The following is a 25674-nucleotide window of genomic DNA, read 5'->3' on the forward strand; positions in this document are numbered from 1 at the left end:
TAATGCCAGAAACCGGTCCTGGGAAATAGCAATATACATGATAGCCCGCTATCTATTTTTTTTTTTGTTTGCGAGTTATTTTTGGGGTTCTTTTTGAGATTGATTGTTTTTTTGTTTTTTTTAAATAGACTTTATCTTTCTGCAATGTTTTGGGTGTGAGATTAAGTAAAATTGCGTGCAATCTTATTTAATGTGTACAGCGCTCTGACACCTTCGGGTAATGTCTGCGCTATATAAAAATGCACTAAATAAAATAAAAAAGATATAAATGCAGGGACATGCAGGTGTTTCATCTTGTGAAGCTGCTGACAGTGTCATTAAAAGACACGTGTTAAGATGGCGGCCTCCTTTTCTCGTCGGCGACCTCACGCCTGCGCGATGACGTCGCGGCTCACCCCCGCCATGACGTAAGACTCTTTCCACCTGCGGCAGGTGAGCGCCTGAGAGCAGTGACTGTCATGCCAGGGCCCGGGCATCCAACCAGCGGCTGGCAGAGAGAGGTCACGTGACGCAGTGACGGCGAGCGTGGCTCCGTGTTTCCGGTCGCTGGGGGCGCTGATGTGCGTCATCGCGGCAGTGCGCCTGGTCCAGACGGTCTAGTGGTTGGAGCCCCGGGTCGGCGCGTCCTGAGGACGTCACTTCCGGCGCGCCGGTGGGCGGGACTCTGGTTTATTTACTTCCTCCCTCGCCCGCCGTCTTTGCTGCTCGCGCCGCTTGGAGTCGTTGTGGTCGGTCCGTTGGGTAAGTGTCCGCCCCCCCCCGGGGGGGACCAGCGCGGGTCGGGTCGACAGAGGGGGGAGAACCGCGGGAGCCACCCCCCTCCCCCGGCAAGTATCCGACGCGCTGCGGGCTGAAGGGTCCTGGCGGGCGGGCGGGCGGGCGGGGAGGAGGGGGCCCCGCCAGCGCAGGCCCTCCCAGCATGTATAGGGTTAATATAGCGCTAGCTGGACCCGGGGGTGTGGAAGCGCTTCCCATACATGGGGCATCACATGGCCTGAGCGAGGCGAGCAGACAGATCCGAGCCGAGCATTGCCCAGCAGGACCCGCGGGGCCCGAGGACCCGAGCAGCGCATTAGAACCAGGCGAGCAGAGCAGAGTCGAGGGGGACCGGTCCAGTCTCCACTTACCCACGATGGACAGAGAAGCAGAGGGTGAGGAGGAGGAGCGTCAGGTCCCTTGAAGCACGGGAGGAGGGGCTGCATCTGAGGTCTTTTAGTGTTAAATCTCTTCATTGACCCATTAGAGCTCGTATATAAACGGCTCCTGACCACAGGGCCCCTCGCTCTCGTCCACTGTAGGAGAGGGAGCTCGGACAATAGAATAAACAGAGCCAGGTCCGCTCCGAGGCTGGGCACGCTGAAGATACAGACAAACTCTATCAAGAACAAACAAACCCCCAAACCACCGATGTTCCAAGTCCACTGCCCCCTCCGTCAAGAACAGCATCTCATTGATCTGTCCCCCATCGGTCCACGTTCGACCGGCGCAAGTAGCGAGGGCCCGTGACCTCTCGGAACTCTGTGGCGAGCAATGATCCAATTTTCTCGAGATTGTAAAAAATTTTCTATTGACTTGAAACATGTTTTGCACTGGTTTTAATTAACTATGCATAATAAACTTAACTGTGGCGAGCAGGGACAAGAAAGGCTGCCATAGCCTCGTTTTTAGCCTCTATTGGTTGAATCGCCCAGGTCATATCCACCTTGGCCAGAAAAAGAACAGGATCTCCCCCCCCCGCCCCCCATACTGGGGGAAAGCTCCCCATGAGCGTCTGGAGTAACAAAAAGCAGATCAAATATGATGCCTATACAGCAAAGTTCAACAGGACCATGCAGTGTTTATATTTTGAAGTTCATTGCCCACATGTTTTCCCAAATAGCGTTTGTCTTGAATTGGACTTCCAGGTAGAAAGCTATAGAACATAGCCACCCTTGTCTTCTTAGGACCATGCCCGCTGCCAGTTGATGGAATCCTGCATTAGGCACATCTATTGCTGCATCCATGATGGTGATTCTTTGGCCCCCTCCTTAACTTTGGCCTTGGCCTCGTCTCTTCTGCATTCTGAGATCACATTTATCAGTGGTGCGATGGCTTGAACATCTATCAGTCGTAAAAGCCATGGATGGCTACGGTATTGCATCTTTTATAGAAATTTATCGCCGTAGAATTAAACCCTGTGACCCAGTTTGTTTTTTGGCCGTCTCAGTCAGGTGTTGCTGATGTTGACATGACCAAATTTTGTTATCTCCTTTAAGCTGCTGCCATAATGTTGAAATAGGACTTAGAATGGCCCGTCACCATGGGTGGGGTTGAATCAGGGACCCTATCATTCTTCTCCAAATGGGGCTATACTAGCTGCATTGTCCCTGGTGCGCTTTCAATAATTATAGTCAAGCTGCCCATACAAAATCCAGGCTGGGACTGAGTTTGTGGTCCTGCTGGGTTGTTCCTGACATTCATATGGAAAGCACTGCTGCTCTGCTAACATCATGAGAAGATCGAATCTTTTGGCTTCCATTCTCAATAGAGCAGGAAAGCAGGTTACTGTTGCCTAGTGGCGAGTCAGGCACTGCAGGAGACACATCTCCCTCTTTTGGAATGCTGTAATCCTCACATTCATGCCCATAGGATTTTTGCTCTTCTTTCTGCAGCTTGCCTGCTTCTTCCATTTCAGATAACCTGTCAATCTGATGTATTCTGATCACCCCGGTCTCTAGGCAGACCCTGCAGGATTTCACGAATTCGCAGTTTGCCACGAAATTGGTACTTTTGTAAAAATGCTGCGATTTTTTTACAAAAGTGCCCGCGAAATCAGCGCTTTTGTAAAAATGCCGCAATTTTTACAAAAGCGCCCGCAACACCACTTCTGTGAGGTGGAGGCATCATCTGATTCTACTGCCCGGTTCATTATAGTGAACCAGAAAGTATGAAGTGTGGATACAGTAAGTACAGGTGTCAAGGGCTGCACTTGCCAGTGGAGGAGTCTTAGTCAGCTGGTCTGGCGATGTGCAGGTACAGCCGCCCAGGCTGATCAGGTTCACAGCGGCAATATACAGGTATGACCCCCTGGGCAGATCAGGTTCTGAGCTTCAAGGTGCAGTAGAAGCTGTGGGATTTGTCCTAATTGAAGGGAGTCTGGTACACAGCCTGATGTGTGAGAGGAGTTGATGATCTTAGTCCAGAAAGGGGTAATGATGTTGTTGAGTTTTAGTACAATAGTGGCTGGGAGGGGATCCATAGTGTGGGAGGTTGGCTTTAAGCTCGCAATTATATTGAAGACCTCGTTTTCCGACACAAGTTTAAAGTCCGACCAATTCACATAATTTCCAGTTGGTAGCGGAGCTGGTTTCTCTTGTTATGAATTGGATCTGCTTGGTCATGGCCTTGTTGATGGGTCTGGTTTCCAAGTCCTTTCAGCCAGTCGGAGTTGTCTTTCAGTATTGAGATCCACATTGAACCATGATTTAGATTTGATAGATCTCAATTGTTTAAGTTTGAGTGGCGCTACTTGATCTAACACCTGTCATTGTAGAGTTAAAGTGAGCTGTAAGGTCATCAGCAGATATAGTGGTAGGCTGGGACTGTAGATTGGCATGTATCTTAGATTCAAGTTTGGAGATGGGGACTTCATTGATGTTCCTGATCCAGTGCTTGGGTTTGTCGGATTGTATTGGTTGGTGTCTGACAGGTGAGTTGATGTTAAACAAAATGAGGTGGTGGTCAGACCATTCGATGGGCGAGATTGACCTCCGAGAGACTAGATCATTACTGGTGGGGATCGCGTCTAGAGTTGTTCCTTTGATGTGAGTTGGTTCATTGCAGAGTTGTTTAGGTTGGTTATTTCAAGCAGGTTGGAGAGGTCCTGGACAATGGTGTCTTCTGTGTTGTTCCAGTGGATATTGAAGTCACCCAGGAACTCATCTTTCGTGTCTGTTAGGGAGAAGCGTGTTATTAGGTCGTTTAGTTCTTCACTGAAGAGGGTGCGCTTCCCAGGGGGGTGGTAAAGGGTGTGAAATTTGATGGGGGTGTTGCATTTGCCAGTTCGATGCCAAGGTACTCCAGAGTCTGGTAATCCACAGGTTTTAATACGGTGTTCAGAATACTTTCTTTGTGGGCAATTGCTAGCCCTCCACCTAATTTGAGCGGTCTGTCCTGTCTAATGACGTAGTAACCTGGAGGGGAGAGTGGGTCAAGAATGGGGTGGGAGTGATCATTGAGCCAGGTTTCTGTGAGAAATGCTATGTCTATTTCTTTCCTAAGCAAGAATTGGGCAATGTCTGTGGCGTGTTGTACTGCTGCTCTGCATGCAAGATAAAGGGCAGGACGTTGTCTGGGTGTGATGTAAGGATAGAGGTATATTGCGCCATGGTCTGGGCGAGAGGACTGTTCTAGGCGTTCTGCTTGTGCCAACAATGACTGGGATTGGGACGGGAGCTGTATTCTGGTTTGTTGAGGGGTAGGAGTTGTTCTCCTCTGTTTCCATTATAGAAAGTCTGCGGAGAGCTCAATTAGGTCGATGAGCCTCCCTCTTTAAAGGAAGGGTGGGCAATGGGGGGGTCGGGCGGGGCCATGGAAGTGGTTGTGTGTAGGGGGAGGGAGTGTTACTACCAGGAAAGCATGAGCAAAGTGGCTTGAATAAGTTGGGCCAGTCTAGTTGTAGGATATTGGCGGCTAGGGTTTCTTTCATTTATTTATTTAATTCTGGTCAGTTGTTGGGTAATAGAGTTAAAAGAGTTACTAGTCTTTGGAGGGGGCAGCCTATGGTGAGTGTCTGTAGAAAGAGTGCTGGGTTCTGGGACAGAACCGAAACATTGGGGCAGGCGTAGGGATAGGTTGAGCGTGGTGAGTTGGGTCATTGATGTTTCAGACTTGATGTAAGGAGGAGGTGCTGTGGCAAAATAGACGAAGATAGGAGGGTGAGCAAAGGTCTGGCTGGGGTCAGAGTCCAGGGGATTGGCAGTGATATTGGTGGTGGGGATGGGTTGGGCATGTGGGCTTGGGTCGGAGGAAGGAAAGTGAGCAATGATTAGGGGGAGGTCCACGTCTCGCTGGGGGCCTCGCTGTAGATATAGTGTGGGTCTGAGGGTGGTTTGTCTGGCAGGGCCTTGGACCAGGGCGATTATGCGAGCATGCATAGATCACGGGGGGGGGGCCTCGCTCAGGTATAGTGCGGGCCTGAAGGTGGTCTGTCTGGTAGAGCTTTGGACCAGGGCGTTCTCCATTCTTGGCATGGGGTCTGAATGGCCAGTTCAAGGTTTTGGGACGAGGAAGAAAAGGCAAAAACTCATCACCAGGGACTGCCCTCCGCTGGGCAATGTCGCGTGGCTCTTTCCCCAGTGAGCAGTTAGGCCTGGAAGGGGCGCAGAGAGGACGCAGGTCCTCCCTGCGTGGTAGCTGGAGGCAGGTGCAGGATACCTCAAGCACCTTGCGCAAAGGAGGGGGAGTTGAGCATTAACTGTTATCTTTATTTCACCAACTAGCGTTTGCAGTCCTGCACCCATCAAGAACGGCGACATAGTGCGGGCGCGCGAACGGACCAGGTTACCACAGCAGGTACAAGGTGAGCGGCGTGGTAACCTCCTGCAACGCGAACAGCGGCTTAGGAAGGGCAACACGGGTCGGGCAAAGGGACTTGAGGCAATTTAGTAATCAAATAATCTATTACAGGAGCAGTACATATCCAAGAGGAGTGACCCAGGATTTAGCGGCCATCCCGCAGGAGAGGTAAATCACAGGGGTTTTCCCAGGTATGCGTATGATGCCTAGGAGGATTGTGCTTGTGGCTTCAGTCAGTGGAAACCCCAATACCCCATTGATATGTCTAAGGACCTCCTTCCAAAAAATGGTCAACATTGGGCAGGCCCACCAGATATGGATAAGGTCCCCAGGCGCAGACTGGCACAGAGGGGCTTTTGGTACTCCACTGGCTCAAGTTTTGAAGAATATGCCTTGTAGAAACTAAACTTGTATCGCCAAGCGGGGGTAGTGAGAGCAAGCGACTGCACCAGAACACCGTACGGGGAGGGCGGAGTGGTGCGGCGGGAGAGAACGAGCAGGGAGTTAGCAACCCTGTTAGACCAACGTAGAGTGGCTGCACACAAGCAGGGATACAGTGGCTAATGTGTTCTTTTCATCTTCGCATTCAGATTAATCGTTGCTCTTTCAGTAGGGCGGACACCGGCATCAGGTTACGACAAAGTCAATACACGGAATAAGTAAGTACAGGGAAGCGGGGCGTGAGAGAGCGTGGTGGAGACGTGGGTGGCACTTTGGGCCAGTCTGAATCAGCCATGCAAGTGTGGGTTTTGTCTTACATGCAGTTTTTTCTCCCTCAGATTGGTCGGGCTGTTGCCTTCGTCCCAAAGAGAGGCATGGATAGCCAGGGTTCCCCCTCCCTCTTTTCCCAGATGTCCCCGGTGGAGGATTCACTCACAGACTCGTCACAGGATGCTCAATGGGCTGCTTTCATGCAGTTTGCCAAGACCAAGGGGTTGGCGTGGGCTACGGGAATCTTGAACTTGCACGAGCAGGAAGATTCGGGCGTTGTCGTCAACGGTCCTGTCCCCGAGCAGCAGACTAACACAGACTCTGGTCCTTCTAGGCCGAAATGGCCACGCAGACTCGCCAACAAAGACTTGCCCACTGAACCACTGGCACCTAGAGGCATAGCACAGCCGACCCCTCGGGAAGTTACCCCATCCTCATGGCCGGGATCAGGGGCCAGGGTGGACAGTGCTGACCCCCAGGTGGTGTTGCCGTCTGCACCAGTCCCCCCACCTCCGATTACTGCTGCCCCCATGGTGTCTGCTCCTTTCTCCCTTGCGTGGCAGGTCCCCCAGGCGGCCAAGGAGGGGATATGGCGACGGGAGTTCATTGACATCTTCACACTCCTGATGCACGGGTCGGATGGTTTAGACACGAGGAAGATGGGCAGGAAGGAGGAGCAGAAAAAGGTCAAACAAGAAGTCTGGCCGGAGAAGACCATCGAAAACTGGCTTCATGCTTTTAACATAATGTCCGCAGTAATAGCGGAAAAAAGCCCTGAGTTGAACCTAGGTTTATTCCAATACTCCCAGACCATACGGAAAGAGGCTCGCAAATGGGGAGGCATTGGTTGGTATAATTACGATAAGGAGTTTAGACAAAAGATGGCCATGTGGCCCCAGATGAGATGGGACCAGATTGAGGTGAATTTATGGCTGGAACATATGGGGCGGCACACTCCGCTGGACAGGGAATACGAAGACCAATTTCCGGGGGGTTACTCAGTAGGAAGACATGCCTTTGGAGGCGCACAGGAGGGAGGGAGCCAGAGGGGAGGTTTCAAACGCACATTCTCTGGGACTTGTAGGCTGTTCAACGCTGGAGCCTGCTCTTGGGGCAAGTCGTGTAAATTTGCACACACGTGCAACAAGTGCGGGGTTTCTTCAGGAGCACAACAAGGGTGCAAATGCCAAACCCCAGGAAGTCCTTAGGGCAGGGCCCAGGAGGAATGACTGCGCCCCATTGGTCCTTCAGGGGGGTTGTAAACCTGAGCAACATGATGTAAAGGATGGCCCCCCAAATTGTGAGCCCTGATTGGGTAGGCCACGGTGCAATTTGACTCTTAAGGTGGGCGTGGCAGCTTAGGGGTGTCTGCGGCCTGCCCATGGATCGCCTGTATGTTTACCCATCATGTTTGCATATTTCTAATAAAAATAAACCTGCAGAAATGCTTTCTTCAAACAATGTCTTGTGTGTTCTTTGTGATGAATGTGTTGTGGGTGGGGTCTGTTGCTGATATTGGCACTAAGAAACCCTTTGGAACAAGGCCACTAAGTGAGAGCTGTGGCCACTGTTTTGTCTTTACAAGAGCACTTTAATGTGCGTGCTCTGCCCATGGTCTGGTGACTGGTTGATTCCGCTCTGGGGATATTTGCATGCATGGAGCTGTAAAATTGAACTATTTCATGACTGCCACGTCGAGGGACTTTCCACAGATTGGACGGGCACTGGTTAGTGGTGCATCTTGGAGATGGCTTTGAAGCTGCTATGGGGTGCACATAGCATCATGGCCAGCAGCAGTTCCCAGTAGACTCCCCACAGTAGTGTATGCAGGACTGGATGTGTCTTGCAGCTTCTCGCAGCCAGTGCCTTGTGGCCCAAGCCCCCTATTTCGACGATGCCTGTGAAGAGCCTGTCTAGCGCTTGATTTTAGAAATGCGATTATGTGGCTCAGCCGCATTAACAGTGGTGCTTCCCACAGGTGTCTCTTTCTAGTAGCATGGGGCGAGTATACCGCCAGTGGTTTCTTAATGAGTCTTTGAGAAAAGAGTAATTAAAGAGAACAAGGGTACCCCATTAGTAGAACCTGGGGTTAACATATTTATAAGAGTTACAATGGTTTTTAGTGGCCCCAAAAGGTCCTGGGAAGAGTAATTTAAATTATGAAATTAATTCCGGGAGAAGGTCTTAGCAAGATACCATATAGGTACATTTTATTAGCATTTATGCAAAATAATGATAGTTACTTCCTATTACAGGTGCTCACATATGTGACAAAAGTGCTCAAAGTGACTTTAGTGAAGAAATATTAAAAAACAGTTATATACAAGAATGTCGCACACAAGGTTATTCCCTCAGAAAATATATACAGTAGAATAGGGAAGTTTTCCTTGAGTATGTCGACGGCGTTTCGATCTAGAGTATTTTTAGATCATCATCAGGACGTGAGCTTCCCTGAAATTATTAATAAAATTAAATTTTAATATAGTTGCCTTTGAAACACAAGCTTATTTACGCGCTTTGGGCTCAGACGAGATAGTGAGCTAGTTTAGCTCACTATCTCGTCTGAGCCCAAAGCGCGTAAATAAGCTTGTGTTTCAAAGGCAACTATACACCCTTAAAATGAATGTGTGTAGCTCAGGGCTGCTCGTCCTTGTTAAATAATGTCAAAAAATTGCATGAACTTCAGAGCATTGGGAGCATCAATTAATTTGGTTTTCAATTTTGTGCAATACCATAGGATTAAAATTTAATTTTATTAATAATTTCAGGGAAGCTCACGTCCTGATGATGATCTAAAAATACTCTAGATCGAAACGCCGTCGACATACTCAAGGAAAACTTCCCTATTCTACTGTATATATTTTCTGTGGGAATAACCTTGTGTGTGACATTCTTGTATATAACTGTTTTTTAATATTTCTTCACTAAAGTCACTTTGAGCACTTTTGTCACATATGTGAGCACCTGTAATAGGAAGTAACTATCATTATTTTGCATAAATGCTAATAAAATTTACCTATATGGTATCTTGCTAAGACCTTCTCCCGGAATTAATTTCATAATTTAAATTACTCTTCCCAGGACCTTTTGGGGCCACTAAAAACCATTGTAACTCTTATAAATATCTTTGAGAAAAGAAACCATATCGGTGGGCAGCTGCGGTGATGCGAATCGCTTGTCCAGTGACCTTCACCTTATAGCGCTTCTCCTACTTGTGTAATATCACAATGCATACATAGGCTTTCAGATCTCATTTGAAATGTGACTATGTAGGTCTGTCTGTCTGTCTACTGGCAATAGCCACTAGGTACTTCTGACCTACTTTCCATAGATTAAGCATTTTTTGTTCTGCTAATAACTCTGGTGCCGTTTGATGAAACTTCACAATTTTCAAAACTAGTTTGCCACTCGCTTCATTTGCAGTCTCGAAAGTTCGGGGGGGGGGGGGGGGGGTGTTCTCCCCACCTGAGATTTTGAAAAAAAGTGGGCAAATGGTACTTTTTAAATCAAATTTGAGAAAGCAGGAAGGTTAATAAAGCAATTGTGAATCTGTTCTAACAAAGACAGTGACTGGCAAAACTGGGGTAAGGTTAGGTTTGTGTCTGAAACAAGAATATAATCATGCGCACATTGACACATGCCCCAGTGATTTATGGCACAAAAAGGGCGGGTGCACGCACTGCCGACCCTTTCAACCATGCACAAAGTCCACCTGCTGCCTTCCTGAATATGAGTTATACAAAAATCCGTTCAGGAAGGGGGAATTGTGAGTGGTAAAACAATCATACAACTTAGCCGGTCTCTGCGCATTGAACTCAGGTGGGACCGCTCTCCTCAGTGCACCAAAATAAGATGAGTCATATGTTTTTCCTTTCAGCACTTTGAGGTAAAAATCTTATGCTGAACTGTACAAGGCGTTGAACATGGTAACATTTGGGGTGCTGTATGTTAAGAACCAAAAATGACAATTTGCTCAGAAATTGGTAAAAAAGGTTAATAAAAAGGGTTATGCCATAAATCAAGGGACGATAAACTGTGGAGATATGGAACCCATCGACTAATGTCATGAACTAAGACCATTGTGAAGACACGAAACCCCATCAAGTGTATTTTGGTGAATTACAGGACAAAACCAACTCTGAAGACTGACACAGTGAACCGGCATGCCATTAATAATGGGACCGCGACAACTGTGAAGACGTGGAACCCATCAACCGTGAGGTCACTGACCACCACCAAGTGTCATTTTTACAGACTAATGCAGACTATACTAAACCACGCCTACTTTGACATCACTGACGCCATCCAAGTGTGACCATAATAGAACACTAAACAATCAGTCATTTATTTTCGTGACGCTTTTAACTTGACCTTTTACATTTGGTAGAGCACATATGTGGTAGAGTATGCCAGCAAAAAGCACGTTTATTTTTGTTTCCCATCACAGAAACCCCCACTAGCGACGACATTGTTAACAGTGAATTTATAGATTTGCACACTTCACTTAGGAGCAGATGTATCAAACATTTTTTGTCACAACCGTTGCGATTCGCAAAATAGCAGCGTTAAAATCAGAAAATGCAATGTATTATTGGAATTGCATGGCAAAATTAAGTAATCGCAAAATTTGCGATTCCTTAACTTTGCGTCAGCATTTAAGTTATCGCAAATTGCGATTCCTTAAATGCTATGTATGAAGCACCCAAGTTGTACGATTCCTAATTAAGAAATCGCAAATTACCACCAACTTGTGGTTGGTGGTAATTTGCGATTTCTTTCACAAAGTTCAAAAAGGTGCCATGGCACACATACATGCCCATAGGGCATGTATGTGCGCCATATGCGCACACATGTACATTTCAGGGGTGCATTAGGGTGTCCTTATGGTTCCCTTGAAATGATTCTCAATTTGTGATTCTCAATTAAGGAATTTTAAGAAATCGCAAAAAAATCAGTTTACATTTTTTTTTATACATACTGTTTTGCAATTGTCAAATAGCGATTCTCAAAAAAATCGCTATTTCAGAATTGCAAATAGGTATTTTGATACATCTGCCCCTAAGTCTTTTACAAAATACACTCGCTTTGCGGTCAGGGTAATAAAAGTAAACACCAATGTCCAAACCAGCAGCAATTGTGGGAAGACAGTCTGACATTTGATGAGGAGAGAGTGCACCAAGCTGCACTGAAGCAGACTGTGCAAGAGCTGATGGCAGATGAGGACAGAAGGGAACACCACAGAAGGAGTATGTGCAGTATGACTGGGGGCAGATAAGGAGAGCACACAAGGGAACACCACAGAAGGAGGAAGTGCAGTATGAGTGGGGGCAGAGAAGGAGAGCGCACAGTGACCAACTACAGTACACTAACATAGGACATGATGCACCAGAACTAACTGCAGATAAAAAGAGGGCACCAGGACTGGCTGCAGCTAAAAAGACTGTGCACAAGGGATGACCGCAAATAAAGACATAAGTATATGTCTGTCCTTATCTGCGGTCAGCCCTTGTACACTGTCTTTTTAGCGCAGTTATATACATATGTCTGCAGTTATATACATATGTCTGCAGTTAAAAGGAGTGTACAAGGGCTGAAGCACATGAGGACAGAGTGCACTAGAAGTAACAGTCTGTACCAGGACTGGTTGAAACTTAAATGACCGTGTACAAGGGCTGACTACAGCAGAAAGAGTGCACTACAGCTGGGGACAGATAAGGGCACCTGCAGGGGACCGAGAAGGACAGAGTTTGAGGAGCAGCCGCAGAGGGTGCTTCGCTCTGTCTCCAAAGAGAGCAAGAAGCGGACCATGGACTGCGCCAACAGTGCACACAGCACGCACATGCAGCCACATTTCCGGGACGGATGTAAATAAACCAGAGTAAGTTCAAAAAATTAACAGGGCAGTCACTCTTACAGAGAGCTTTAAGTGGGCCGCGTCCTGCCGGTGCTCGGCTAAAGGTCTCCCTCTCCTTTCTACACGTACATCTGGCGTACGAACTGGGCAGTACCGGTGTCCTACCGCGACACACCCACCATTTGCAGGCGACACAGAGTTTAGAAAGCTCTGCCGTAGGTTTTGTTGAAGGGCGGTTTTTTGGGGGCACGTTAACTCGAACTGGGGCGCCGAGTCTAAAATGAGGAAATACACGTGTGAGGCAGGAACTGAATCAAGAGTTTGCCTGTACTTTATTACAATGAAACCACTTCAAGAAGAAGTGTAAAGACACACTGATCAATGGTTACGCTGTCTCAGCAAAGACTTGGCATCAAAAACACTTTTTAAAGTACAAAACTCATGCAATGCAAACCTTTCTAAATCAATGGTAATGCAGAGGGGAGGGAGAAAAAAACATTTTCAAAATATAATAAGCATTATGGCCTCAGCCAAGGATCCAGATAGACTCCCCCTCTCTTCACCCGCTCTCGCTCCTAACTTTTAATATTCATTTTCCACTTCATTTTATCTGTTTCTTTGCCCCCTTAGCCCTGTTGAATGCATTATCATACTGTAACTCTTTTTCGCTTAATTGTTAATTTTATCTTATTATGTTCACCATCCTTGTAAAGCGCTCTGATGCTCATGGGTCCAGTAGCGCTATATAAAACCTTTGAAATAAATAAATAAATGGCTGAGGGGAACCACACATGCGTTATAACCCAAGAGGTCATTTGTTCGCCGAATGGACTGGGGGCAGGCCATTTATACTCTTTAAATGAGGAAATATTGACCGTAGATCTATGACCACTTCTCGGAAATATTAGGGACACAGAATTGACACCCACATTACAAAAGTTTACCAAAAGGTCATTTGTGTTTGACCTTAAATCATAATTGGGCTTTCCTGTTTTCAGTTTCTATTTTTGGTAAATTCTGGTGATGTTTTTTCAGTGTTTTCCAGTGATTGCAATACTTCAAAATAACAGTGGTTACTCGTTTTCGTGCCATGAAAAACAACTGAAACAGTGTTTTACCGGTGTTTATGGAACGCGTTGCTTTTATTATTGCTCGTTTCTGGAAGACATTTCGTGTAACCATCTAAGCTACACCTAGTCAAGGAATCCCTCAACAGAGGCCCTACGGAAGGTGCTCAACTACCAATGCTAAAAGCATTGGTCTGACGCCTGCAACACGTTCCTCCCACAGGCACTTATAATTAAATAACTGCCACAAAGGTGCTCGTGAAGAGGTGGATGTGGTGTTTCAAAACTTGCCTGTGGTTGTGTACAACTGGGGCTGTAGGTGGCTTCTCAGTCCAGCCCCATTCTGAGATGCCTCTCAGTCTATGTGGTGTCTCCGACCGGCATCTCTTGTGAGTGCAGTGTCCACAAGTTGTGCTCTGGGCGGTGTCTATAAGTAGTGCCTCTCCTTGCAATGCTATCAGAGAAAACAATTACAGCGCCATCATTCATCAGAATTCAGACGCACCATGAGGAAGTTTGCAGAGGGCCTATGCTTAGCCTGACAATCTATTGTGAATCGATTCTGTGCTACAGGAACGGAGTAAATGTTAGGAAACAGCGCACCTGAACATATAATGAAATTAAGAAAAAAACATAACTTAGGCTGTCAGTATAATATAACGAACATTGGTAGGGCAGCCCATCAGCCCTCACACCATTTGAAGGAGCAACTAACATCGGTGTACATAAGTGACAGCCTAGTAGAAGCGAGGCCCCAATCCGACCACAGCTGAGCATGAAGTATACCAGGATGTGAGAAAGACGTGCCAGCAACAGAGACCTGGGGCAGAACCGCCGACTGGGGTACACCTCACATGATCATACCAGGGCTTGAACATGACGGCTCCAGTGTGATTCTTTCTGCTGTGCCCCCTCTGAAAAATCTGGACGTAAATTTTATTGATAATGGTTCACATTTGGGTTTTCCGTTTTAAATCATTACATTTTAGATTTCTTTACGAGCTATAAGAGACCGACAGCAGCGAGCTATACAGGCTCAGCCAGGGCAGAGCTTGGCCTGCCGTGGCACCAGCCTGACTAGAGCAGCCAGTGAGCAGAACTACAGGCTCAATCAGGCTGAACGTTTAAATGCTATTATTTCAAAAAGTAATTCAGACCTGAATGGGCCACGGCAGTCTCTTTGTAATTAAGATCGTCTGTGCAGTCTCTCTGGGATGAAGACTGGGACGTCCCTTCGGTCTAGTCGCTACAGGCGCCAATTAACGGGCGGCACAGGAAGCAATGTGAGCAGTGCACGCACAGAAACCAATTGAGCATAACTGCCCCTCTTTCGCGTCGTGGCCCGCAGCCTCACAAGTGACTACTTCCTGTCTCCACGCCCGTTAAATTGTATATTGTTGCAGTCACTTGGTGCCAAACTCGGAGCTTCACATTTTGTGGGGATTTATGTAATGAAACGGTGCACTGAATGTGTCTTTAACTATGTGTACTAGGCTCCATTGACTCTCAGACTGGCAGGCGCGCATCTCTGAGACGCCTAGAGGACGGAATTGTACCTAAAAGTTTCCTGCAGTCTGCTTCCAAGCTTCCCGGTTCAGGGTCGGCTGCCAGACAATTGCCAAAACCGTAAGCAACGAAGACTGTTTCTGAGCTCAGCCCTGCCCCCAGGGGCTCTGAGAAGGGGCGAAAGAACAATAAAGCCTTGTTAATTAAATGCTCTTTATAAAGACCTGTAATGTGCTCGGATGCGGCCCCAGTAAGACAGACTGCAGACCACAACAGCTCCTCGGTTGCCCCCCCCCCCCACCAACACGTCAACTATTCAAAATCAGTAACACTCGGTTTAAACTGGGTCAGCTGATTTTCATCCGGTAGACTACTGTCTGGTACAGTCAGTTTTAACTGATTTCCGGACAGCCTAATCACAATGAAATTGAACATCTATCGAACAGGATTTGCGTCACTTCAGGGAAATTTTTATAAATTTATAATTATTCCTCTTAGCTTGATGTCAGAATCCCCGGGACGCGGTGGGACACTGCTGGCTGCAACCATCGAATCAGAAGCCGATCACCGCGTCACTAGCGGATCAGGAACCACAAGGTCCAGCATGCCGAGCGTGATCGTCGTGCACACGGAAATGCGTACTTAAGTCTCATTAGACGCAAAGATCACTGTCGGATATTTCGGTTACTGGCCGGCCGTTTGTTTGTGTCCCGCTATACCTTGGATTCAGGGGACACAGCCGTGTTCAGTTTCGGCCAAAGAAACGGCCCCGCATTGCTGCAATCGAGAACGCATCGCAGGAAGCGAGCGGCTGCTCGTATCAACAACACGCATTGGAGTCCGGGTAGAGCGTTTGTTTCTACGCTCCCTGGACGGAGTGGAACAGAGACGCACACCAAGGGAGGTGTTTGCCGCGTCTCTGTTTTGGGGCTTGTTTGCAAACCCAGACCCCTCGGTAGAGCGCCCGGCCGGGTGTTCCCGAGTAGAGTGTCGGAAACAGCGATAGGACGCCGTGGCTAGTCCTTACCCCCCATCAGTTGTCCACGAACGGCATTGTCGGCCGTTACTTTGCACAGTGTCCTCTGTTAGAAGAATACCGGGACCGGTGTTCATGCAGAGGACGGTTGGATCTCGGCCCTCCTGAGAACAGGGCAGACGACTGATGGGTATCGTATGATTTGAACTTACTCTGCGAGACTAAACATCGCTTTTTCTATTGTTTTCACATACCTGTGTGTACTTGTGTTCATTAAACAAGAACATAGCAGTACACCTGTATCTTGTTGGTTTTCTTACTGTATTCTCGATCCCGAGAAATAGGGAGATTACATAATATCCGACCTACTAATACCAATCCTCTCCCGATCGAGGAAAGAAGACAATGGCCACACTGGATGACGTGGTGGCGGCTCTGGCCGCCGTCCAAATCGAATTGACTGCATCCAGGCTAGAGACAGCGGACCTAAAGGCTAGGTTTGAAGCAACTCAGCAGAATCCCTTTGACGCAGGTAGTCAAGTAACGCCCCCGTCCCCGGCGGTGGTGGTAGAGATGCCCGTGTCCGTTCCCCTGGCTACACCGGAACGCTACAGCGGTGACCCGGAGTCAGTGCAGGTGTTCATGACTCAGGTGGCTTTGCATCTGTCCTGCAAACCCAAGGCATTTCCCACGAGCCAGGCTAGAGTGGCCTTTCTCATTTCGTACCTCGCTGGAAACGCTGCGCAATGGGCAGTGCCCCTGGTGAGCAGGGATAACCCCATTCTATGCGATTGGGGGGGCGTTTCGCGAGGAATTCCTGAAGGTATTCGACAGACGGGCGGATACGTACACCGCAGACCGTGAACTACTGGAGCTACGTCAGGGCAACCACGACGTAGTACAATACCTGAACTCCTTTCGTCGTTTGGTTGCGGAAACCAAATGGCCGGTTGCGAAACAGATAGCCGTGTTCCATCAGGGACTGAGCGAAGAGCTCAAGGATGTAGTGGCACAGATCGATCCCCAGCCCAAGACATGCGAAGGTCTTATCGCCTTGGTCCTACGCTTGGATCATCGTTTGGGCGAGCGCAGAGGAGACCACAAAAAGAAAGGGAAATCCATGCCAGTACCAGGGACGCCCGGAGCCCTAGAAGGCAGCGTCTCTACCAAGGCTGAACCCATGGATATCGGAGCTGTTCGGACCAGTCTTACTTCTACGGAAAAGGAGACACGCCGTAAGCAAGGCCTCTGCCTCTACTGCGGCAAGAAGGGACACTACGTCCGTGAGTGCCCTGCCAAACCAAAAACCAGCCGCTATAGAACCACTAAACCGGTAACCGCTGCTGTTGATATCCAGTCGGAAAACTAACAGACTCCCTGATTAGCGAAGGGGCCTCTCGGAGTCGTTCTAACATCCCTTCTTTGTCGAGTCCTACTCGGTCGCAACCGCAGCACCTCTACGTCACTGTTCTAGTATCCATAGAAGCCAGGTGGATGTCTGTAGAGGCCATGATTGACTCAGGGGCCACGGGCCTGTTCATGGACGAAGGCGAGGCTCGTAGGTTGGGGATCGTCCTGGTACCCAAGGATCTCCCTGAGGACGTATTTGCCGTGGATGGAAGACGACTAGTCACTGGTCCCATAGGGCATCACACGGGTGTACTGCCAGTAAGATACGGGGAAGATCACAAAGAGGACATCGACTTCAGCATCATCCGAGCGCCTAGGTACAGGATCATCCTGGGTCTGCCGTGGCTCGAGAAGCACAACCCGACCGTTGATTGGGTAACCCACCAGATCAGGATGACATCATCGTACTGCCGCCAACACTGTGGGGTACAAAAGGGGCTCGCACCCGGTTCTGGAACGGATCACACGGTAGCCACTGCAGCCGAGAAGGCAGTCACGTTGCCCGGAGCTTACCTTGCCTTCCAGGACGTCTTCGATGAGGCTCGGGCTGAGGTCCTTCCCCCACATCGGATCTACGATTGTCAGATCGATTTGGTTCCGGGTGCCAGTGTCCCCAGTGGCAGGCTGTACGCGTTAACAGAACCAGAAAACCACCATCTGCGCTCCTATCTCGATAAACTCCTGGGGTTGGGGTTCATCAGACCCTCTAAGTCACCAGCTGCTTCACCCCTTTTTTTTATCCCGAAGGCCAATGGTGAGTTGAGGGCCTGTGTGGACTTCAGGGCGTTGAACGCAATTACCGTAAAAAATCGGTATCCACTGTCACTCATAAATGTCCTATTGGAACAGGTGAAAAAGGCCCGGTTGTACACGAAACTGGACCTCAAAGGGGCATACCATCTGGTACGTATGCGCGACGGCGACGAGTGGAAGACGGCATTCAAGACCAGATTTGGCCTCTTCGAATACCTCGTCATGCCGTTCGGGCTCTGCAACGCCCCTGCGGCCTTTCAATACTTCTTGAATGAGGTATTCAGGGACATCATGGATGAGTATGTAGTGGTGTACATTGACGATATACTCATATATTCCAACACTGAGGAGGAACATGTACACCACGTGGCCACGGTACGCCAGAGACTCAAGACCACCTGCTGTTCTGCAAACTCAGCAAATGCGACTTCCACGTCACATCTGTGGAGTTCCTGGGAGTGATGCTGAGCCCTGAGGGACAGAAAATGACAGAACGCAAGGTCAAGGCCGTGGAAGACTGGTCAACGCCACAGGGGGTGAAGGACGTGCAGTGCTTCATCGGGTTCGCCAATTTTTATCGTCGCTTCATCGACAGATTTTCAGGGTTGGTGGCCCCGATAACACAGCTGCTGCGAAAGTCGCAGCCTTTCGTGTGGAACGAGGATGCTCAAAACGCCTTCGTGGCGCTGAAAAAGGCCTTCGGTTCCGCCCCTATCCTGGCACATCCGAACCCTGACTTGCCATACGTGGTGGAGGCGGATGCCTCCGAGGTCGCGTTAGGGGCCATCCTGTCGCAACGGCACCAACACTCCGGAGTGCTACACCCCGTGGCATTCATGTCCAGGAAACTGAACACCGCGGAACGGAACTACCACGTAGCGGAGAAGGAGCTTCTGGCCATAAAGGACGCTTTTACGGAGTGGAGGCACTGGCTGATGGGGGCCAGACATGACGTGACGGTATACACAGACCACCGCAACCTGCAGTTCATGATGGCGGCAAAACACCTCTCCCCTCGGCAGATGCGGTGGATGCTGTTCTTTTCCGGATTTCGCTTCCACATCACCTATAGACCTGGCTCGGAATAACAGGAAGGCGGACGCGCTTTCCCGACAATCATCTGCTCTGACTCCACCGCCTGCTCCGGTGCACTCCATCATCCCACCGGGCGCGGTGATCGGGGCGAAACAACCGGACAAATTCCTTAGGGGCATCCAGAAGGGGATTCAGTCATTTGCATGGAAACGATGGTTATAGTGCCACAAGGAATGGCGGGTGATAGACGGTATGCCTGTGCACGGTAGCCGCTTGCTGGTGCCCACTCCCCGATTTCGGAAACAGGCCTTTGCTTGGTGCCACATGTCACCCTGCGCGGGACATCTGGGGTTGGAGAAAACCGTGTCCAGTCTGGGACGGCACTTCTGGTGGCCGTCGTTGCGTTCAGATGTCTGCAGATGCGGGGATGAATGTTCCGTCTGTGCAGCAGCGAAATCGGACCATCGAAGGCCACATGGCCTGCTGCAACCTCTTCCGGCGCCCAGCAGGCCTTGGGAGAGCATTTCCGTGGACTTCATCGAGGGATTGCCTAAGGATCAGGGCTGTACGGCGATCATGGTGGTCGTGGACTATCTCACGAAGATGGGGCACTTCGTGGCCTGCAAGCAGGTACCCTCGGCGGGCCAGCTAGCCTTGCTCCTACTGATGAACGTGGTACGGTTGCATGGGCTGCCCACCACAATCGTGTCGGACAGGGGCTCGCAGTTCACGGCCCAGTTCTGGAGGAAGTGGTGTTCGGCGTTACACGTCACGTCGGCTTTATCAACTAGCTATCACCCACAGACGGATGGGCAGACGGAACGCCTTAACCAGTCGCTAAAGCAGTATCTGCGTTGTTTCGTGGACCAAGGGACGGAGGAGTGGGTGGATCACCTATGGCTAGCGGAGGTCGCTTACAACAACGCCACTTACAGCTCCACCAAGTCGTCTCTGTTTTACACCAACTATGGTCATCACCCCAGGTTTCTGCCTTTCGTTCACCCTTGTTAAGGTCCTTCGGGTGCCGGAAGCCGCTAGGAGAGTGGCGCGCATCAAGGAGACTCTGGTTCGATCTCGTGCCTGCCTGGAGTCGGCCAAGACAGCGTACAAAGCCACGGTCGACAAGAAGCGACGGCCTGGACCTCTATATGAGGTGGGGGATTACGTTTGGGTGTCCACCAAAAATCTGCGGTTCCGGAAGCACAGTGTATTTCAGCCTAGGTTCATTGGTCCGTATCGCATCTCTAAGTGCATCAGCCCTGTGAACGTGCGCCTGTGTTTGCCTAGCCACCTGAGGGTCCACCCGGTGTTCCACGTGTCCCTCCTGAAACCTTCCGCTCTGGGCAGACGGGTGCCGTCGGTGTCTGTGTCAGTGGACGCCGATGCGGAGTACGAGGTGGCCGGAATCCTGGACTCCAAGAGGCGGGGCGACAAGCTCTGGTATCTGGTGGCATGGAAGGGGTACGGCTCGGAGGAACAGTCGTGGGAGCCCGCGTCAGGCGTCCACACCCCGCGGTTGGTTGCGGCGTTCCACAAAAAACACCCTGCCAGCGCGGGCCCTGTTCGGCTATTGAGGGTGGATGTACTGTCAGAATCCCCGGGACGCGGTGGGACACCGCTGGATGCAACCATCAAATCAGAAGCCGATCACCGCGTCACTAGCGGATCAGGAACCACAAGGTCCAGCATGCAGAGCGCGATCGTCGCGCACACGGAAATGCGTACTTAAGTCGCATTAGATGCAAGGATCACTGTCGGATATTTCGGTTACTGGCCGGGCGTTTGTTTGTGTCCCACTATACCTTGGATTCAGGGGACACAGAGCCGTGTTCAGTTTCGGCCAAAGAAAAGGCCCCGCATTGCTGCAATCGAGAACGCATCGCAGGAAGCGAGCGGCTGCTCATATCAACAACACGCATTGGAGTCCAGGTAGAGCATTTGTTTCTACGCTCCCTGGACGGAGTGGAACAGAGACGCACACCAAGGGAGGTGTTTGCCGCGTGTCTGTTTTGGGGCTTGTTTGCAAACCCAGACCCCTCGGTAGAGCGCCCGGCCGGGTGTTCCCGAGTAGAGTGTCGGAAACAGCGATAGGACGCCGTGGCTAGTCCTTACCCCCCCATCAGTTGTCCACGAACGGCATTGTCGGCCGTTACTTTGCACAGTGTCCTCTGTTGGAAGAATACCGGGACCGGTGTTCATGCAGAGGACGGTTGGATCTCGGCCCTCCTGAAAACAGGGCAGACGACTGATGGGTATCGTATGATTTTAACTTACTCTGCGAGACTAAACATCGCTTTTTCTATTGTTTTCACATACCTGTGTGTACTTGTGTTCATTAAACAAGAACATATCAGTACACCTGTATCTTGTTGGTTTTCTTACTGTATTCTCGATCCCGAGAAATAGGGAGATTACACTTGAGATGTTCCGTGTTCTTGTGGCTTTGATATATTTCAGTAGAGATGAGAACATGAGTGCACGTTGGATGCAACAAGACAGTGGGGGCCTGGAGCTTCACTGAGGAGATCTCTTATGATTTTAGTCCGAGGCGCAGGGCCTGCTTTACAGGACCTACTGTGCTCAGAAAAAGAGTTTGCAATACTTTGGTCAATTTAACAAATCCCTCTATGCTGGCTGGTGGGGTCATATGGGGAGGGGGGGCAGAATGGGCCTGGGATGGGAACTAGACTCTGCTTCGGTTGGTTGTTGACTGTCATTTATTTTTTGTACCCTGTAAATGGCTAAAGGTGGGCACATGTCCCACCTCTTTAGCAAATGTTCATGCCCACAGCGTTTTGCTTGTGGGAGAGAGCTGCGGCGCGCAGGGTGCCAGCTGCATTCCTGACCTTCCTTACAGTGTGCTCGGAGAAGGAGCATTTGCGGGTAGTCGCGTCTCAAGGAGATTACCTCCACCCTCAGCTGAACTCACCTGTGCATCCTAGTCCTCAGTCGGGAGCATGATTCATAACCATCTATGAAAGGTTTCCAGCGTCTATGCGTCAGAATGTCGCCCACATTCTTTGACTTGTAGTCCTGGTTTACTAGGATCGACTGAACTGCAAATCCCAGAATGCAAAGCAAAAAGGATGGCTTTTGAGCTACTCATGCAAGAAACCGAGACGTGTTGGCTCAGATACGACACTGGTATTACCTACTCTATCACTAGTCAAAGGCAGTGTAGTTCCAGTCAAGAATTGTGTCCCAACATTCGCACTATGCGAGCTCTAACTTAAAACAAGCATTTGCAATGCAATGGTCTCGGCATCATTAAAGGTAGAGCTATTGTCATTGCTCATGACATTTTTTTTCTTTAAATCAAAAATAAATGGGCATTGTCATTAACATTGCCAATACACAGCACTCTGCACTCAACAGCACACAATGCTCTGCACACTTGCTCTGCACTCACTGCTCTGCACACTCACTACTCTGCACACTCACTACTCTGCACACTCACTACTCTGCACACTCACTACTCTGCACACTCACTACTCTGCACACTCACCACTCTGCACACTCACCACTCTGCACACTCACCACTCTGCACACTCACCATTCTGCACTCACCACTCTGCCCTCACCACTCTGCCCTCACCACTCTGCCCTCACCACTCTGCCCTCACCACTCTGCACTCACCACTCTGCACTCACCACTCTGCACTCACCACTCTGCACTCACCACTCTGCACTCACCACTCTGCACTCACCACTCTCCGGGGAAGACGGGCGTGTATTCGTAATTTGATGTCTCTGGAAGGTTGGCAACCTGACAGTAGTGTTTCATGTTCTCTCTCTCAGAAGGATTAAGCTGTGGTTTTCCCTGGTGGTGAATAGAAGTGTGACTAGTAAGTAGTTGTGCACGTTCACGACCTCACACCCACGTCACTCTCAGCCTTTAGCCAGGATAGTCCGTGTTGTGAATTACACATTCCTTTTAAATATTACGTAATTGTAACATTTATTGTCGGAATGAAAGATAATTTGCTGTCATGTGACAGATCAATATAATTGTCCACGCAAATCAGTGGTTATTGGCGTGTGTTTTGTGCGGCTGAAATGTCTTTATCTTTCTAATTTTGGGGCAGACGGGGCCCGCAGTTGTGAGAACAGTCGCAGATGACACGTGGCATTCACTGCGACACCATTCTTGTAGCTCGAAATACCAATAAGCTGAAATTAGCTGTGGATGCGATCGATACATCTGTGCTGATCAGCAGACAGACCCGGGCACCCATGACCTTGAAGTGCGCGTGACCCGTGCTGGGTGCAGTAGAACCCAAAAAGGTGTATACATATATCGGGGGCGGGGCTTCCCTTGGTGCAGCAGGTGTAGTGGCACCGGGACCCAGAAGCCTATGGGAGTGGGTGGCACGTCGTTCCTTGCACTAAGGCTTATGCCACATTGTCAACGCTACTGCCTTGTATTCTGAATGTTGCCCTTTATCAGACTGGCGGTAGTATGATTGGGGGAGGGGCTGGGGGGCGGGGGGAGGGTGTTATTAAAGATGAATTCTGGAACTAATCCGTATAATATCGACCACCCATCCCCGAACTGGTAAACCATTCACTGCAGCCAAGTCAACCCTGCGTCCCGAGCACACCCGCTTCGACTGGCCTTTTTCTTTAGTCGCTGTGTGTGATCTTGGGCAGGTGTTGTCAGCACTGATCTGCTGAATGAGCTTCCGCTGCTCGATGCGCGTTGTCACAGCCCGGCCGGATTCACAGCCCAGCTCTGTCTTCCCCTTAAAGTAGGCCAACAGCGGACACAGCCGGGCCTCGCCCCGTGTCCTGCGCTCAGCATGAGGCGGAATATGGATTTTCTTTCTTGTTTAAACCGGAAGCGGCGCCGTTCCGCAGGCGAGCGTGAGATTGACCTTTGAGAGAGTCTGGCACGTCTCCTCCGATGCCAAACACGGCGTGTGCTGTGCCCAGGAACAGCAGTGAAGGGTTCAAAGCGAGCTCGAGCCTGCCACCCCCCCCCCCTCATCCCCGTACCCCACCTCCGTTGTAATGCATCCCTTTATTAAATGTATAGTTAAATGCGTTTATACTGTCTACGCAAAGAAAGCACGTTTGCGTTCCAAGCAGGTTTTGACTGTTCCTTTCTGCTCTGCTCATCCTAGGCCGTGAACACACAAACACTTCAGTGTAAACACCGGCCTCATTGTTGACACCTCCTCCTGCTGGGTCAGAAGGTAAATAAGGTCGGCACTTTCACACTCACCCCTTGCATGCAACCATTGTAACTCCACAGACCACACTTTGTCCCCAGCAGTCTCTTAGTATCGCGGCCGCCCCGGAAGTCAGGCACGGTCGCCTGTGACGGGGGCGGGGCCACGTTCAGACCGGAAGAGGAGGCAGGCGGAGTCGTTGCGTCTCGCGGCCCGGGGCTCCTGTGAGCGGTGTAGAGCCCCTGGGCCGCGCCAGCAGGAGTTTGGGCGCCGCGTGCTGAGGTAAGGTAAGTTCCAAAAGGCTGGAGCGGGATTGGTGCACTTGTGTGTGTGTGTGTATGCTCGTGTGTGTGTGTGTATGTATGTGTGCGACGGTGACGGCGGGGGGCGGGGGGGGGCCTGGGTGCACTTGTGTATGTGCGCGCGTGTGTGTATGTGTCAGGGGTGGTGTCTGTATGTATGTATGTGCGTGCATGGGCGCTTGTGTGTGTGTGTATGCGCATGCGTGTGTGGTGCTTGCGCTTCCCAGGAGACAGCGCCTGGCCACAGCGCGCGTTCCAGTTACAAATCGCCTCGAAGGATGCGCGCGGCCGGGACTGTCTCCTGGGAAGCACGCTCGGTGACATAAGATCTCGGCGGAGACGCGCTTCCGCGCGTCTTTAGCCGAGACCTAAAAATGTTTATAAGTAGCACAAAATTGGTGCTTAATATCAGAGGTTTACTGTTGCCCAACTCAATGGTACTCCGCATTTCATCCTTCTGAGTTCGATACAATGAGTGGACACAACACAATCTCTCCACTATTCCAATCCAATAGTGTTGGATAACTTTCACTGAGGTATCGAGCATTACTTTTAACAAACTCACAATTTGTAAGTTTGGCTGCGTCAGAAGGAAAAAGAAACCCTTGACAATCCGCCTCTTGGACACGTTGCCGCGTGATCAGGGTAGATTTCACTGAGGGCAAGGAGAGTCGAGTCCTGGGCAAAACATGAAAGTTAAATCCGATAAAAACTTTACAAGGTTTTTATAATTGACGCAGTCTTGCATTCTGTCAAAATAAGGGCCTTATTAAGACGTCCTCGTTAACTTGGAGGGCGATACCAGCAGGTGACCCCCCAGGATTGAACAGGGGACACTGGTCATGCGTTTAAGTGCCTGGGATGGAGAATAAGCTGCACACCCAGGATTCCCCTGGCCTTTTATGCAGACCGCAACTCCCCCACCATTGCAGGGTGTGTAACGCTCCCATTGCTCACCTGCTCCAAGCAGATGCAAATTGGAGCGGGGTGGGGAGGGGGGGTGAGGTAAACCTGGACAGGACAAGATCCTGGAATGGGGAGGAAGCATTGCATAACTCCCCTCCCACCCCCTCTGCAGTTGGGAGGGTGACAGGCTTCACTCGCTGCTGGCCACAGAGCCAGCAATTCCAGGTGTGGAACACTGGGCTGTTCGGAGCTGAAAAATTAGCCGAGGCATCCTGTACAGAATTAACAAAATCATTGGGCACTCCTCGCCAGCTGGCACTGGTCGGCCTATAGGCGGCGCTGTTGCTGTGGGATCAGCTGGTGTTCAGCTCCACTCTTGGACATGCTCTATCCCAACTGAGACATATGGCGAAGAGAGCCCCAGAGA

General features: G+C 50.0%; 1 protein-coding gene across 1 annotated transcript; it reads left to right on the top strand.

Moving 5' to 3' along the window:
• The first annotated feature begins 728 nt into the window (after positions 1-728).
• Positions 729-7725, top strand: LOC144762125 (uncharacterized). The gene is made up of 2 exons (XM_078647256.1): positions 729-741; positions 6336-7725. Exon 2 carries the CDS (start codon positions 6372-6374, stop codon positions 7473-7475), a length of 1104 nt encoding a protein of 367 aa, XP_078503382.1. The 5' UTR covers positions 729-741; positions 6336-6371; the 3' UTR covers positions 7476-7725.
• Positions 7726-25674: the final 17949 nt, after the last annotated feature.

The sequence above is a fragment of the Lissotriton helveticus genome, chromosome 6, assembly GCF_964261635.1.
Source record: "Lissotriton helveticus chromosome 6, aLisHel1.1, whole genome shotgun sequence".
NCBI lineage: Eukaryota > Metazoa > Chordata > Amphibia > Caudata > Salamandridae > Lissotriton > Lissotriton helveticus.